Source organism: Tiliqua scincoides, chromosome 1, assembly GCF_035046505.1.
Source record: "Tiliqua scincoides isolate rTilSci1 chromosome 1, rTilSci1.hap2, whole genome shotgun sequence".
Classification (NCBI taxonomy): Eukaryota; Metazoa; Chordata; class Lepidosauria; order Squamata; family Scincidae; genus Tiliqua; species Tiliqua scincoides.
Window position 1 is genome coordinate 293720985 of NC_089821.1, and position 16662 is coordinate 293737646.

Below are 16662 nucleotides of genomic sequence, written 5' to 3' on the forward strand. Positions count from 1 at the left end.
GACTTGTGCACTGGCTGCAGCCATACCTGTGTCAGTCAAATCTGGGAACAGTGATCCATGCCTTGGTGACATCTTGTTTAGACTAATGAAATGAGCTCTACGTGGGACTGCCCCTGAAGATGGTCCGGAAATTGCGGTTAGTACAGAATGCAGTGGCCCATGGGGTCACAGGGGCTTAACGGCTTGACTCAGTTGAGCCACTGCACCGGCAGCTACAATGGCTCATTTCCAGGCCCAATTCAAGGTGCTGGCACTTACCTTCAAAGCCCTATACGGCATGGGACCATGGTATCTGAGGGATCACCTACTCCCATATAATTCTGCCCGCTCTCTTAGGTCATCTGAGAGGGTCCTGTATGGCTGCTGCGAGAAGTAAAGGATGTGGCAGCAAGAAACAGGGCCTTCTCATGTGTGGCACCACTTTTATGAAACTCACTACCAGAACATCTAAAATCTGCCCCTTCAATAGAAAGTTTCCTAAAAACATTTTTATTCACATTTTCTTTTGTGGTTGGGTAGGAGTGGAACACTTCTGGTTGTCTTTTACATAACCTGTGTTTGTGTATTCATGTGTTTTTAGTTGGTTTTTTTTACCTGTCACCACCTATGAGTTTTTAAAATTATTATATCACTGCTGTGCAAGTTTGAAATGATCTAGACTTTAACTGTTTATAAATCATTTTAAGCTGCGTTTTAAGTTTTATAAGCCGCACTGAGCTTTGGGAAAGGCAGGGTATAACTGTTTTAAATAAATAAAATAAACTGCACCAGAAGGAGGAAGAGCTACATGGATGGAACACAGTACTATAGCCTACTTTAATCAGAGTTTGCCATGCTTTATCAGGGTAAGGAATTATGAGCATTACATCTCTCAGAGCACAATTCAAACTCATCCTTCCACCCGTGCAGCTGCTCCTCCATTGGTGTAGAGTGTTGTAAATGTACCATAAGGCATGTTTGCAGCTACTCAGGAGTCAGCTGTGCTGAAGATGACCTGTGCTAGTCTGCCAGCACCACGGCTGGCACAGAACTGAGGACATCCGTGTTGGTCCACTCAGTTCTGCCCCCTCCCCATCTTCCCCCCATTCCACGACAGGTAATTTTCCCACTGGCCATTCATCATCCACATCCTGCTGGGATGGCAGCCCAGCACTAACTGGCACTGGCCTCTCTGCCAGTGCCATGTGCTCCCGTCGACAGCAAATGCCTTATGACACTTTTGTGACAGCTGTTGCAGCACAACGGCCGCCAGCACTGCCCGAGCATAGCAAAGAGAAGCTAAGGTAAAACATACTTTGTCATGTCCTGTCTCTCCTCCTTTGACAATATCTGGAGCCATGTATTCTATAGTTCCACAGAAGGAATATGCCCTCTCATTCTGAAATAGGACAATAGCCAAGACACATATCAGAGATAGATTTTTTTAAAAAGCTGAGTAACAGTTCTTAACACCCACATTATTAGTGCAAGGTAATAATCTTGAAAACAATTACTACCTCCCACACTACAATGTGTAACAAAATCTGAACAATTTTGTGTTTATCTGAATATTTTGGCATTTATTAATTTTGATGCAAGGAAAGGATTTAAAAAATGCTGCTATTTTTGGTATTGCATCCATAGTTTAGCCACATGTTTATAGTTTAAGCTATGCAGTTGTATAATACAATGTGTATTATAATGCATTAGGCAATAGGATAGATATAAACACAAAATTTAAGAGCTAAAAAAGTTTGGATAACACAAAAAAATTAAGAATACCATTAGACTCAGCACCTCTAAATTGTATAAGAAACATTAAAAATTCAACATAAACCATTTTTCTGTTACATAGTGTAATCATCATATTAACTAAAAGGGAATGTAAGCATAAGAACTCTATATTTTAAAAATCCATGTTAGATTCAGAGAAATACAAGTAAAGTGTTGCTCCTATAAATAGCGATGCTTTGTTTTTTGTTTGTTTGCCCCTTCTCCCTATCACAGCCCACTGCATCCTCAAAAAATTTGCTTTTCACACTCTAAATCAAGGTTTATAGGCTCTCCAAAACCGCACAGAATGGACTATAGAGGGGCTTTTGGGGGGGGGGGGAATCAGCAAAATTTGGGTCATACTGCACTAGCAGAAGTGTCTTTCTGGTTACACAAAGCTACTTGGAATTTATCTTAGTTATTGGTACAGAAAACTCATTCACCATCATAAAGACAACACTAGTAATCTACAATTCTATAAAATATACTATGAATAAGTAGACACAATATGAAAATGATTGTGTCAACTTTCACAGTAACAAAAAAATACGCAATTTAAAGACTGATTTATGCATCACATCTGAGTAGGTCTACATTATCTACCCTCTAGTATTGTAACATTTGAAACAGCTTTGTGGCCAATTCCTTGCCAACAAGATGGTGCTTCAAAAGTTAAGTCCAATGTGTACCTGCTAGATATGTAAAACAGATGAAGACACTGGATCAGTGTTTCTCAAACACTAGGTGGGTCGCAAGCCAATTTCAGGTGGGTCCCCATTCATTTCAATATTTTATTTTTAATATATTAAGACTTGATGCTTCCCTGCATTTGGGGAAGTATTACACATTTGGGGAAATATTACACATCTGTACTTTTAACAGGCTACTATGTATATGCTTTTAAAAATGATTCTCAATGGATCTTACTCCTGTGTAAGTGTTAACAGGATTACACCCTAGGATTGTTAAAAATTTCCCTGCTTGAAGATGTCACTTCTGGTCATGACATCACTTCCTGTGGGTCCTGACAGATTTTCATTCTAAAAAGTGGGTCCCAGTACTAAAAGTGTAAGAACCACTGCACTGGATTATAACCTAAAAGTAGTTGGTCATTAGTAAATCATACTTAGATAAATAAAACTTAAGATAGTCATGACTAAAGGCCCAATCCTATGCAATTTTCCAGTGCCGGTGCTGCTGTGCCTATGGGATATACACTACTTTATGAGCTGGGGAGGCAGAGGCCTCCTCAAAGTATGGGAACATTTGTACCCTGACCTTGGGGCTGCATTGCGGCTGCCCTGGTGCTGGAAAGTTGGATAGGATTGGGCCCTAACTTTCCTAGGATGTAACCCATTAATTTTTATGAAACACATGAGCCATATGATTTGTAAAAACCAAGATAGAAAAAGGATGCACATGTGTGAAAGTGTGCTCTCCTGCCCTTCCTCTATCTCACTATCTGATTCTGATCCCTTGGTCCCAGTTAATGTTACATCTGGCAAATTTTGCTCTCAAACAGATGTGAATATTTCAATAAAATATAAATAAAATTATAAATAAATAAAATACAGTAAAATATAAAAGTTCAAATATTTGAACTTATTTGTATTTTCTGGGGCCACTTATATTGTCATTAGATACATAGATACTCACGTCATCACTAATAAACTCTTTACTCAAGCCAAAATCAGTAAGCACCACATGGCCACCAGAATCAAGAAGAATATTCTCAAGTTTAATGTCACGATAGATAATTCCTAACTGGAAAAAAAAATTAAAATCATTTTATACTAGCAAACATGTTGAAGTGCATTCAACACTAGTAGTAATGTCGCAAAATATAGCCTATGCTAAATTGGAAAAAATATTGATATTAAGTGTAAAACTGTAGCTTATACTAAAGCATAAATTACAAACTCAGACCCAAGGGTAAAATTACTGTAAATCTACAGAATAGCAGAATTGTGACAATAGCACAAAAAAGTATGACTTCAATTTACACCTTGCAGTAAGATGTAATTATGATATTCTTACAATCCATGCGAAAATATAGGTAGAACACAAAGCCTTTTTACACACACTTGTAAATTTGTGCATACAGGCTTGCCCCAGAACCCTCCGCGGATACCTGAAACCATGGATATGCAGGACACTCCTCCAGAGGCTCTTCTGAACCCTGCAGAGACTGTGTGTGTCTGCCCATGGCCTCTGAGAAAGCTCAGAAGGGCCATTTAGGCTGAAAAAACACTACTTCTGGTTTTTTCGTAAAACCACAACTGATGTTTTTATGCCTTTAAACGGCATAATGAGGGAAGCCCTCAGTGGCTTCCCTGGTTCTCATTTTAAAGGCTCAAAAATATCAGTTCTGCTTTTATTTTAAAAAAACCAAAAACCCAGAAGTAGCATTTTTTCAGCCTTAACAGCTATTCTGAACCCTGCAGAGGCTGCTGGCAGACACACACAGCCTCTGTGGGGCTCAGAAGAGTGGGTGCGCGGGGGGAGCCACATTTGTGGATCTGCAGATAAGTGAAAACACAGATACAGAGACCCCCTGTATTTGCTGTCACCCCACACCGCACTGCAAACAGGATTTGTCTTTTTTTTTTCTTTTACTGCACTTTAAAAAAAAATACATATACAGTTCTATAGAAGATGAATACCTAGTTTTACCTTGTGTAGATGTTCAAGTGCCAATACAATCTCTCCAATGTAAATTCGCACTTCATCCTCAGTAAATCTCTCTCTTTGTGAAAGATGGGTAAACAGTTCTCCTCCATTTATATAATCTAAGATACAGTAAAGTGAATATTTGCTTGTAATTAATGTTTTACTGGTACATTAGAACCCATGCTACTCTTAATAGTCTTCATCACAATCCTAGCATGTTTACTGAGACATCTCACTGTGTTCAATGGTCCTTACTCCTAAGTAAGTGCATGCAGAATTTCAGCCTTGAAATTGTAGTTACTCAGCTATAGATGAAGTTGTTCAAGAGTGGTCTGTCTTGTTCAATTAAATAATGTTGTCTCTTAAGTACAAGATTCAAATAGCACATTACACATAAATGCATATAACCAACCCTAATGGATCTTTACATCAAAGGAACAGCTGGTTCAGGAGGAACCATTTTGAGTGCAAAAGCAACAGAAAGGCAAGTGTGCCTAGTATTTTCCAGGTTTGCCATTCCTCAACTCAAAATCACCCCAGCAGCTTCCTCTTGCATCTCCTAATTACATGTTTATTTGGAACCACTCTGGAGGTTGAGCTGATTTAAGGGAGGGATTTGGAACTGAGATGCAACAAATGAGAAAGAGCTAAGCAACCCTATCCCAAACTAGGAAAAAAGGGAGGCTTTGGTGATTTATTTACATGTGTTTGTGTGTTCATATGTGGGCAAGCTCTAGGAGAGGCTTACAAGGAGGTCAGGAGATAGAAACATATTAGTATTGTATTGGCAACCTTCAGTCTCGAAAGACTATGGTATCGCGCTCTGAAAGGTGGTTCTGGCACAGCGTCTAGTGTGGCTGAAAAGGCCAATCCGGGAGTGACAATCCCTTAGATAGAAACATATGTAAGCAGAAAGCTAAAACTGACAAGCTGTGCTCAGCCACACCCACTAATACACCTATTGCCATCTCATTCCAATTATGATTGCTAAAGGTGACATTTTCATAGAGACAGCTGTAAAGGGGGAAGATTCAGGAAAAAACAAAAGAATTTCATCTATTTGCATAAAGGACATCTGCAAGAGGGATCTGAAGGCCTTAGGGATGGACCTCAACAAGTGGGAAACCCTGGCCTCTGAGCGGCCCGCTTGGAGGCAGGCTGTGCAGCATGGCCTTTCCCAGTTTGAAGAGACACTTTGCCAACAGTCTGAGGCTAAGAGGCAAAGAAGGAAGGCCCATAGCCAGGGAGACAGACCAGGGACAGACTGCACTTGCTCCCGGTGTGGAAGGGATTGTCACTCCCGGATTGGCCTTTTCAGCCACACTAGACGCTGTGCCAGAACCACCTTTCAGAGCGCGATACCATAGTCTTTCGAGACTGAAGGTTGCCAATACAATGTTAACATTTATAGTAACTGAATGGAGTTTGCCAGCACCAAAGGTCAAAAGCTTACCTAATCAGCAACAAAGTTGGCACTGGCTGGACTACATAAATAAAACTTTTAACATATACCTCCTTCTGACTTCTCAGAAGATACTTACAAAAGCCTTCAGGGCAATAACCAGCAAACTTAACCATAGAAATTTCATATCAGTTCTTTTCTGAAATGCTCCAATGTAACTGTGTTTTCTTTGTACTTTCTAGCCCAGCTTGCCTCGTGCTATTTCTTCTTCTGTCTTGTTCTCAGTTCTGACCCCAACTGCTTCATCTCTAATACTATCTGGACATCTCACATGCATAGAACTTATGGTCCATATTTCTGAATCTGAAGCTTTCATATAATTAAAAAAACCTAACATATTCAGTGTCACGTTTGCAAGTGTAATGTTTCAACAAATTGTTGAAAATGACAGGTTTAGGAAGAGGTGATAAACCATCATATGTCAAATAATTGAAAATATGTGCCAACCTTCCTAGCCCCACAAAAAAAAAAAAAAAGACACTACACACGGTGATTCTATCACCCTAGCCCTGGGGTCGGCAACCTGTGTTTTCAGAGCCGCATGCGGGTCTTTCAGTCCTCTGATGCGGCTCCCCAGTGGGGGCTGGAAGTGGGGCGCCCTTCCCCTTGGCCTCCGCCCAGCCAGCCCAGCCCCGAGGGCGCCTCACTCCAGCGATGTGCTGCGGGTGGCTGCTGGTGAATGCTGGGCGCTGCTCCTCCCTGCAAAGCTGCAGCTCCTTCCCTGCAAAGCGCCCCCCCCCCGCACAGCAGCTCCTTCCTGGACCAGCTGCGCTCTCCTGGACCTGCTCTCCCCGCCCCACTTCGAGCAGGTGCGGGGGGGGGCGGGCACCTCTTCCCTGCGCTCTTCCTTCCTTCACCCTGCAGCCGGCAGGGGGCTGAACGGAAGAGGCGAGGCTGGTCGGAGAAGCGCGGGAGACGCAGCACTGCTGAGGCAATGGGCAGGAAGGAGTGAGGTGAGCTGCATTCCTGTCCACACTTCCCTGGGAGGAAGCCCCGGTCCCTCTACTGGGGCTGACTTCTGAGTAGACAGGCAGAGGAGCCTGTCCACACTTCCCTGGGAGGAAGCCCCGTTCCCTCTACTGGGGCTGACTTCTGAGTAGACAGGCAGAGGAGCCTGTCCACACTTCCCTGGGAGGAAGCCCCATTCACTCTACTGGGGCTGACTTCTGAGTAGACAGGTAGAGGATGTCCCCTGGTTTTGGTGTTATGTGAGAGTGTAAAGAGCATCTCCCTATCCACTCTGTCCATCCCCTGCATAATTTTGTATGTCTCAATCATTTCCCCCCTCAGGTACCTCTTTTCTAGGCTGAAGAGGCCCAAACGCCGTAGCCTTTCCTCATAAGGAAGGTGCCCCAGCACCTACAAGGGAGCTACAAGAAGGGGCTACATTATAAAAATGGGACCTGTAAGAGGGGAACACATTATAAAAGTTGCATATACAAGAGGGGAGTGCATTATAAATTGGGACATATAAGGGGGAGTAATAACTATAAATCTCTTTATTGTATTGAAAAATACTAGTCATTAGATTTTGTATTTCATTGTACCTCTTTTACATTACTGTGGAAAAGACACAAAGATGACTATTTACTGTTGGTCAGGATTTTCTGCTAGGGAGGGCACCAGCCCAAGTCTTGCCTATAGCACCAAATTGGCTAGGGCAGGCCCTGGGAAAATAAATTAGTATTTAATTTAAATGTATTTTATTTTAGCTCTTTCGTTTTTTATATGTAATTCTAAATTTAAGATTATGGTGATCTTGTAACATTAAAATATGTTACATATTGTTTTCTCTGTAGCAGTTCATTCATTTCAAAAATGCAATACACTATAGTTTTTTTATATATAGCATAAAGGTAAAAAAAAACTATATATGCAGTGTTATCTTCATTTTAGATATCAAAAGGGTTTTGTGGCTCCCGAGGTTTTCTTTTCTCCAGAAAACAGGTCCAAATGGCTCTTTGAATGTTTAAGGTTGCCGACCCCTGCCCTAGCCGAATCCATTCTAAGAATCAACAAAAAGCATTTAAGTTGGAGAGTAATACTTGAATCAACCAATTACATCTTATTCAACACACTTAAATTCCATGAACTTATTTTAACACAACCTTCTACCATGTACAACTGATGTGAAAAGTTCTTTTTGCTGATAACTAATTTTAAAATTGAATGTTGACAAATCAACCCTAAGAGGGCCAAAGCAGCCGCAGAGGCCAGTCTATGGCAGAATATAACAAGAATTACATGGAAATAAAGTTTTTCAAGTGACAAAAGCATGATTTCTACTTTTGTTTCTCACACACCAATAAATTTGCATCAGACGGCTAATACTTTTAATAAAAATACAGATATAAGCAGTCAAAAATACTAATGTTCATGATCACAGTTCTGCAATCTATAATTCAATCTCATGCGACAAAGTCAATCTTAAAGTCTGATTTGTGTTGTTCAATAAGAGATACCTTTATGTAACCACTTACCCAAAATGAGATGAAGTTTCGTGTCTGTCTGGAAAGCATAATGCAAAGTGACCAAAAATGGAGACTGTCGAATGTGTTCCAGTACCTGCCGTTCAGTCTTTGTATGTTCTGTTGTTTTGGCTTTTTGAATTATGGTTGCTTTTTTCAATACTTTCATAGCATACAACTTGCCAGTATCATGGCCACTTACTTTCCTCACCAGAAATACTTTTCCATAGGCTAAGAGCAAAACCAAAAGATAAAAGATTAAATATGCAATACTAATTTAAATTATAGTACTCAATCCCTATCATATTCACAACCAAGCAGAGATCCCAATGTAAAAAACATAAAACTTGAAATTTGCGAACCCAGTGGTATCACTGCATCCTCTTAATTCAAATAAACACATTATTAAACATGATTGAAAGCAGTGGAATTCAGATGCCTAGCAGGTCACCAAAATATTCATAGCTTCTGTGAAAAAACAGATTTTCTACTTACCATATTTGCAATAATTAAATTTAAGATTTTTGAGGCCCAAATCCTAACCAACTTTCCAGCAATGACATAGCTGTGCCAGTGGGGCATGTGCTGTATCTTGCAGTTGAGTCATGGAGGTCTCCTCAAGGTAAGGGAATGTTTGTTCCCTTCCTTGGAGCTGCATTGCCCTTACCTTGGTGCTGGAAAGTTGGTTAGGATTGCTACCATTAATCACAATCAAAAAACAGTATTTCCCTGTTTCATTAGCAAAAAATAGTAATTCTTACCTCCTGTTCCAAGAACTTTCAGGAGTTCAAAGTTCTCAATGCCAACCTTCTCTATATGGCCTGTCAAGTTTGCTAAAAAAACACAAAAATATTCCAGTGTCAAATTACTGGCTTTGTAATCACACCAAGGGAAAACACAAAATTATGGCAAATTTAGTTTGAACAAAAAGATTAATCTCTTAGAGCTTGCTTTTGTATTAATCTTGTATGAATTATTAAGAGATAATTAATCTCTTAGAGCTTAGAAAAAAAGATAACCCACACATTGATAATAATCATGGGATCCAAAAATTTGCTCAAGTTTGTCCAATGAAATCTCTAACTTAGTGGTTCTCACACATTTAGCACCGGGACCCACTTTCTAGAGTGAAAATCTGTCAGGACCCACGGGAAGTGATGTCATGACCAGAAGTGACATCATCAAGCAGGAAAATATTTTACAATCCTAGGCTGCAATCCTACCCACACTTACCCAGGAGTAAGTCCCATTTACTATCACTGTTAAAAGAACATACATAGTAGCTTGTTAAAAGTACAGATCCGTAACATCTCCCCAAATGCAGTCACATACCACGAAAGCATCAAGTCTAATGGATTAAGAATAAAATATTGAAATGAAGGGGGACCCACCTGAAATTGACTCGTGACCCACCTAGTGGGTCCCGACCCACAGTTTGAGAAACACTGCTCTAACTGCTTCCTTCTAAACGACAAATCCTCAAGCCACATCAAAAACCGCATTTCAACCTTTTCTCAAAGTTTGGAAAGTAAATTGCAAGATAGCATGAGGAACTCAATAGGAAGAAGCTTGTCATGAAGTTCGCGCTTGAGCCTGACCCATAATAAGGATTGCTAGTTTTTACTTTAACTGCTCAGTTGCAAACCCATGGTCCACATGCCATCTACCGCAAGCTCTTTTCCCTCCCTTCAACTACAGGTTGGGCATCCGTCATCCGGAATGTATGGGACCAGAAGCATTCTGGAAATCAGATTTTTCCATATTTTGGTATACTTGCATATAGATGAGTGGTCTTGAAGGTAGGACCCCAAGTCCAAGCACAAAATTCATGTATGTTTCATATACCTCTTATACCAGCCATTTTCAACCACTGTGACGTGGCACACTGGTGTGCCGCAAATGGTCCCCAGGTGTACCACGGGAATTTGGGAGAGGGTCATTTATCAATAAGACCATTGGGGGATGTGAGCCCCCACTGACAGCATAGTGTGCCTTGACCATTTTAGTGCCTTGCCAGTGTGCCATGAGATGAAAAAGGTTGAAAACCACTGCCTTATACAGTCAGCCTGAAGGTAATTTTATTCAGGGGGGCCCATTACACAGGCCAACACACATTTTACTTCCTTAAACATTACACCAATTCCTTGGAATATTTGGGGTGCTGATTCAAAAAATGGCATCCGTTTTGCCCTATCATGTCTAGTTTTGGAGATATAGTATAGTATATCTCTCTTTCCTTCATCTTCCCGCTGCCCGTCATCACTCTACTGAATCTATTTTCATTTCTCCTTCTTCCTGCCCGCTGCACCTCCCTTCTTTTCTCCCTTCTCGCACTGTCCCTCTTTGGGCACAATCCTAACCCCTTATGTCAGTGCTTTCCAGCACTCGCATAGCAGTGCCAATGGGGCATGTGCTGCATCCTGCAGTTGGGTGTCACTCATGGAGGCCTCCTCAAAGTAAGGGAATGCTTGTTCCCTTACACTGCATTGTCCTTATGTCAGTGCTGGAAAGCACTGACATAAGGGGTTAGGATTGTGCCTTTGTCTTCCCTGCTATTTACAAGCCACACAATCAAGGAAACTGACCAGGAAACTGATTACAGCAGCAGATAGTTTCAATTTGCACATCCCCCAAGGCAGAGAGGGAGAGCTGAACCCCAGAACCATCATACTTCTTTTAAGGATGAAACCCCCTTGAAAGCCTTGATGCTGCTATAAATCAAGAGGAACATGGTCAAGAAACAGCCCTCAGAGCAGATTAGGGTGGGCTTATTACAGCTGTTTGATGTACCTTCCCTGAAATTGGAAATGCTCCCATCAAATGTTTCAGAAGCTACAATTCAGTGCACCATTACTTAAGAATAACACCCATGGGAAGCAAAGGGTCTGCTTCTGAGTAAATAGGCTTGCAACTATGTGCAGCTGCACTTGGTCACAGGTATTCTTTGTTGCTTGTCTCTCTGCTGTGAATTCAATTGCACACTCCCAGTTTTGTGTTATAAATTGTATGTTATATGTAGAGCTTCTGGCTTAACACACCAGACACCTTAAAGGTGGATTTGATTCATGGTTCTCCTGCAGTGGTTCCCAACCTTTTTCACTTGCATATCCCTTGGCAGCCGATTCTAGAAATTGTACCCCTCATATTAGCTCAGTGTTTGTAATTAATATTAAGTCCCAACAGACTGAGGCAAAGAAGAAAGGCCGGTAGCCAGGGAGACACACCAGGGACAGACTACATTTGCTCCCAGTGTGGAAGGGATTGTCACTCCCAAATTGGCCTTTTCAGCTACACTAAACACTGTTCCAGAACCACTTTTCAGAGCACGATACCATAGTCTTCCGAGACTGAAGGATGCCAATTGATTGAATATTAAGTCCTCATCTCCTCCATATGAAAACCCATATTTCATGTATTCATCACAGTATTTTTATCTGTTTCAAGAACAGAAGACTATGCCTTTGCCCTGTTTTGGACCAGAAGTGCCCTGAGAGATTCTGGGTGATTGATCACTTTCCATATTATGTTTCAGCATGTTTTTAAGAAGTTTTATTGTTAAAACAACAAAGTAGGATCTATCTTACAGAAGCCCCTCTACCTTCAAATGAGGGAAATTACAAAGCATTTTCAGCAAAGGTTACAAAATAGCAAAGGAAGCAAAAAAAATCATCTAAATATCTTTAGGTACATGCTTACTGAACTCTGGGCCCATTTAGTACTCCAACGACCTGCAAGGTTAGGTGCTTCTCACTACAAAAGCTCACTCTGACTTAAATATGTATTTTGCTTAAAGACACCTCTAAACACTGACATATTATTTTTTTTTTTTAGTTTTTTCTTTTCTTTTTTCTTTTTACATATTGGTGGTGGTGTATTATTGGGTTTTATTTTTGGGGTTGTTTTTTTATACACACATGGGTTTTTTCTTTTTGTTATATTTTTAATATGAAGTTTATTATAGCGATCAGAGTATTTTGCAGGTTCTGTTTTCTTGGAATAGTATATTTTCATGCAGGCCTAGATATTAATTTTGTACGTACCAATATAAATGAGGGCAATTTTTAAAAATTATTATTATACAAAAATACTAGGGGCAACTCCAAGATAGATTATATCAATGATATTGTAATACTTAGGTATGTTTAAAATGATCTCATAGAACATGAAGGGCATTAGAGATACACATAAATGTCAGAAAGTACTTTCCAGGCTTGGGGAAATGAAACCAGGAATTGTGTTACTCCAAGAGGCACATCTTTTGCCTGGAGAGGAAAACCTCTTAACTCACAAGTGGATGGGTGAGGCTTATCTTGCAGGTGACTCTACAAGCTCAAGAGGTGTGGCTATTTTGATTCATCGATGTGTAACACTTCAAGTCTCTCAGGTCATAGCAGATGCAGAAGGTAGATACATAATATTAGTGGTCAAGTGGTAAGGTGTAATATTTACTATTATCAGTGTATATGGTTTTAATCAAGACAATCCACAGGTGTTTCATAATTGTTTTAGTCACCTTATCATAACAGATTATCAGTATGTGATATGTGCTGGAGATTTCAATGAAGTTACAGATCCTTATCTTGACAGAAGCTCTGCCTCTTATAGAATAAATACTAAAGTTAGGTCAACACTTAAAATATATATGGAAGATTTAGGTCTGATTGACCCATGGCGTGCATTGCATCCTTTCGATAGAGAATATACATTTGTTTCCCCGGTCCTCCATACTTGTTCTAGAATAGATTATTTTTTTGGTGTCCAAGTCCTTCTTATCTAAGATTACGCAAACTTATATTGACCTTGATGCCTTATCAGACCACTCTCCAGTTTCGATATCCTCCACACTTTCGGGTGAAACTAAGGTATTTAAACCATGGCATTTAGATATATCCTCCTTAAATGACAAAAGCTTCAAAAGTATAAATAATGAAACGAAATAATTTTTTGAATTTAATGAAGAAAGTGTTTCATTACAAGTTTCTTTGTGGGAGGCATATAAGATAACATTGAGAGGTAAAATTATTTCTTATTCTTCCTACAAGAAAAAACTAAAGGCAATGCAAGAGGAGACATTAAAAAGCAAATTGCAATATCTAATTCGCCAGTTGGCTACGCTGCCTTCACCTGATACTTATGCTCAATTACAAAAAGTGAAAATTGAATTGGAGGAGATAATTAAGGTGGAACGTGCAATGATTTGTTTACATCAGACGTATTGGGAGAGTGGTGAGAGATCTGGTAAGATTTTATCTCATCGACTAAAGCAGCAAGGTTTAAAAAAACATATATGCCTAATAAAGGTTTGTTGTTGTTGTTGTTGTTGTTGTTGTTTTAACAAACATATTCCTATTATAAAGGATGAGGATGGTAATCATTGTTCTAATCCTAAAGGAATAAATGAACAATTTTTCAAATTCTATTCCAAGTTATATGGATGTGACAGGGAACCTGTGAATGAGGATATAGAATCCTTCTTTCTAAACGTGAAGCTGCCTGGGTTAAGTGTGGACCAACAACAAACCTTGGTTGAACCAATTAAGTTGGAGGAAATTAAAAGTGTGATTTTTAAGTTGTCATTAGGAAAAATGCCAGGGCCTGACGGATTCCCCGTGGAATGGTACAGGATGTTTTCTGATGTTTTAGTCCCACTAAAATCTTTTTACAATAAGATTTTTGTGTTAGGTATATTACTCCCTTCTATCGCAGAAGCCTACATTACACTTATTCCAAAACCAAATTAGGATCATACTGATGGTGCTAATTATCGTCCTATATTGTTAATGAATGTGGACGCCAAAATTCTATCCATGGTGCTGGCGAGTAGATTGCAGCAAGTTATCAAAACACTTGCATATCCTGATCAGGTTGAATTTATACATGGTTGACAAGGGGCTGATAACCTAAGATTAGTAGTAGATCTGATTACTTTGGAATAAAAAAAACAAAAACCATCAGTCTGCTATTATCTCATTGGACGCAGAGAAGGCTTTTGACCGGGTTCAATGGCGATTTATTTTATCTAGACTCACAAAATTTGGAGTACCTCAAGAGTTTTTGCAATGGGTTCAGATTTTATACTCTTGGCCCACATCACAAATAATAAATGGTTGTATATCTCCCAAAATATATTTGGGTAAAGGAACCAGGCAGGGTTGTCCACTCTCTCCTCTAATCTTTAATCTCTGTTTAGAGCCTCTTGACTGTGCAATTAGGCAAAACTCCAGAATTCAAGGAGTTAAATATAATAGTGAATTTAAGATCGTTTTGTATGTTGATGATATATTGTTATTTATTGCAGACCCCTTGTGTCTATACCCGAATTACTGAAGCTCATTAATATTTTTGGTAATATTTCTAGTTACACTATTAATTGGAGCAAATCCGAAGTGTTGCCTCTTGGAGACAGTATTTTGCAAGATATATTTAGCGTATGTAATTTTAGGTGGTGTCCTGCATTTATTAGGTATTTGATATTCCAGAGATATCAAGCAGATGATATTTGATGAATTTTGATAAGCTGATACTTGATATCTCATTGGATCTTGATAAACGGGCATCCCTAAATCTGTCTCTATGGGGAAAAGTGAATACTTTAAAAATGAATATTATTCCTCGTATTATATATGTACTACGTGCAATTTTTTTATGTATACCACAAAGTTATTTTAATAAGTTCTATATTTTGTTTAGGAAATTTTTATGGGGTTCTGCAACACCAAGGATTTCATTAAAACAGATGCAATTGTCACATAAGGAGGGAGGGTTTGGACTTCCTGACCTTAAACTATACCATTTTGCATACTTGTTAACTTTCTGCAATAGATGGAATAACCAGCAAAATGAGATACCATCATGGGTGGTGTTAGAAATGACTGTTAGCTCCATTGTGTAAATGGGTAGGTAGCATTGGGGTCTAAACACGTTACTAATCAACAAGTACCTGTGACAGTAATCTCAGCTAGGTGTATTTGGAATATGATGGCACAGAAGTTTGAATTTGATCCCTATTCCTACTGTAGATTAACGTTATGGACGAATCTTTAGAGATTAATAGGGAATCTTTTTTATGGAGGAGCTGGACTGATAGGGCAATTTTTACATTAGATCAACTTATTGAACAGGATCAGGAATTTTTCTCATTTGATAGACTTAGTGAACAGTATCACCTTCCAAAGTCCACTAGCTGGCAATATTTTCAATTGCAACAATTATTAGTTTCTAAATTTGGTCCTTCTGCACTATGTGCTTCACAAACTCCCCCACTCCTAGACGTACTTATGCAGTCTGTTGATATGAAGAAACCAGTAATATTTGTTTATAAATATCTAATGTCACGTACTAAGTTTGATACACATTTACTTCGAACTAAATGGAACTCTGAATTGGAATGTCCTATCCTGGGTGAGCAATCGGCTGTAGCACTTAAGAATACACAGGCAATATCTAGAAATCTTAAATTACACCTAATACAGCAAAAAATACTCTTTAGAATATACTGGACACCACAGAGGCTATTCCTTAAAGGACTTAGTAAGGAAACTAGATGTTGGAGATGCTCAAGTTTGAATGCTACACTTAAACATATGCTGTGGTCATGTCAGAATGGGCAACAAAATGGCAGATGCGCTTCAATGTCAGTAAGTGTAAAGTCATGCACATTGGGGCAAAAAATCCAAACTTTACATATAGGCTGATGGGTTCTGAGCTGTCTGTGACAGATCAGGAGAGAGATCTTGGGGTGGTGGTGGACAGGTTGATGAAAGTGTCGACCCAATGTGCAACGGCAGTGAAGAAGGCCAATTCTATGCTTGGGATCATTTAAAAAGGTATTGAGAACAAAACAGCTAATATTATAATGCCGTTGTACAAATCTATGGTAAGGCCACACCTGGAGTATTTGTCCAGCTCTGGTCGCCGCATCTCAAAAAAGACATAGTGGAAATGGAAAAGGTGCAAAAGAGAGCGACTAAGATGATTACTGGGCTGGAGCACCTTCCTTATGAGGAAAGGTTACGGCATTTGGGCCTCTTCAGCCTAGAAAAGAGACACCTGAGGGAGGACATGATTGAGACATACAAAATTATGCAGGGGATGGACAGAGTGGATAGAGAGATGCTCTTTACACTCTCACGTAACACCAGAAACAGGGGACTCCTTTTCTGTTGATGTTATGGGGATGTTTTAACTATTTTGATTGCTTCTCTGTAAAGCCTTGGGAAATAAAATCTATTACTGGAAAGAACCTGTGTGGCTTTGAAATTTATTGATGACCTGTTTCTACTGTATGCTGTGCTATTGTTGATTGATCCA

The 16662-nt window shown here is 39.6% G+C and overlaps 1 protein-coding gene across 1 annotated transcript in view; it reads right to left on the reverse strand.

Annotated features, from left to right (window-relative positions):
• The window catches only part of RPS6KA5 (ribosomal protein S6 kinase A5), a 58044-nt gene that overhangs the window by 30744 nt on the left and 10638 nt on the right, over nt 1–16662 (reverse strand). Inside the window, exons 2-6 of the mRNA XM_066612159.1 lie at nt 9114–9185; nt 8365–8583; nt 4426–4541; nt 3409–3516; nt 1295–1378 (exon numbers count right to left, since the gene is read on the reverse strand). Coding sequence (XP_066468256.1) covers nt 1295–1378; nt 3409–3516; nt 4426–4541; nt 8365–8583; nt 9114–9185 — 599 coding nt within the window. The remainder of the gene's footprint in view (nt 1–1294; nt 1379–3408; nt 3517–4425; nt 4542–8364; nt 8584–9113; nt 9186–16662) is intronic.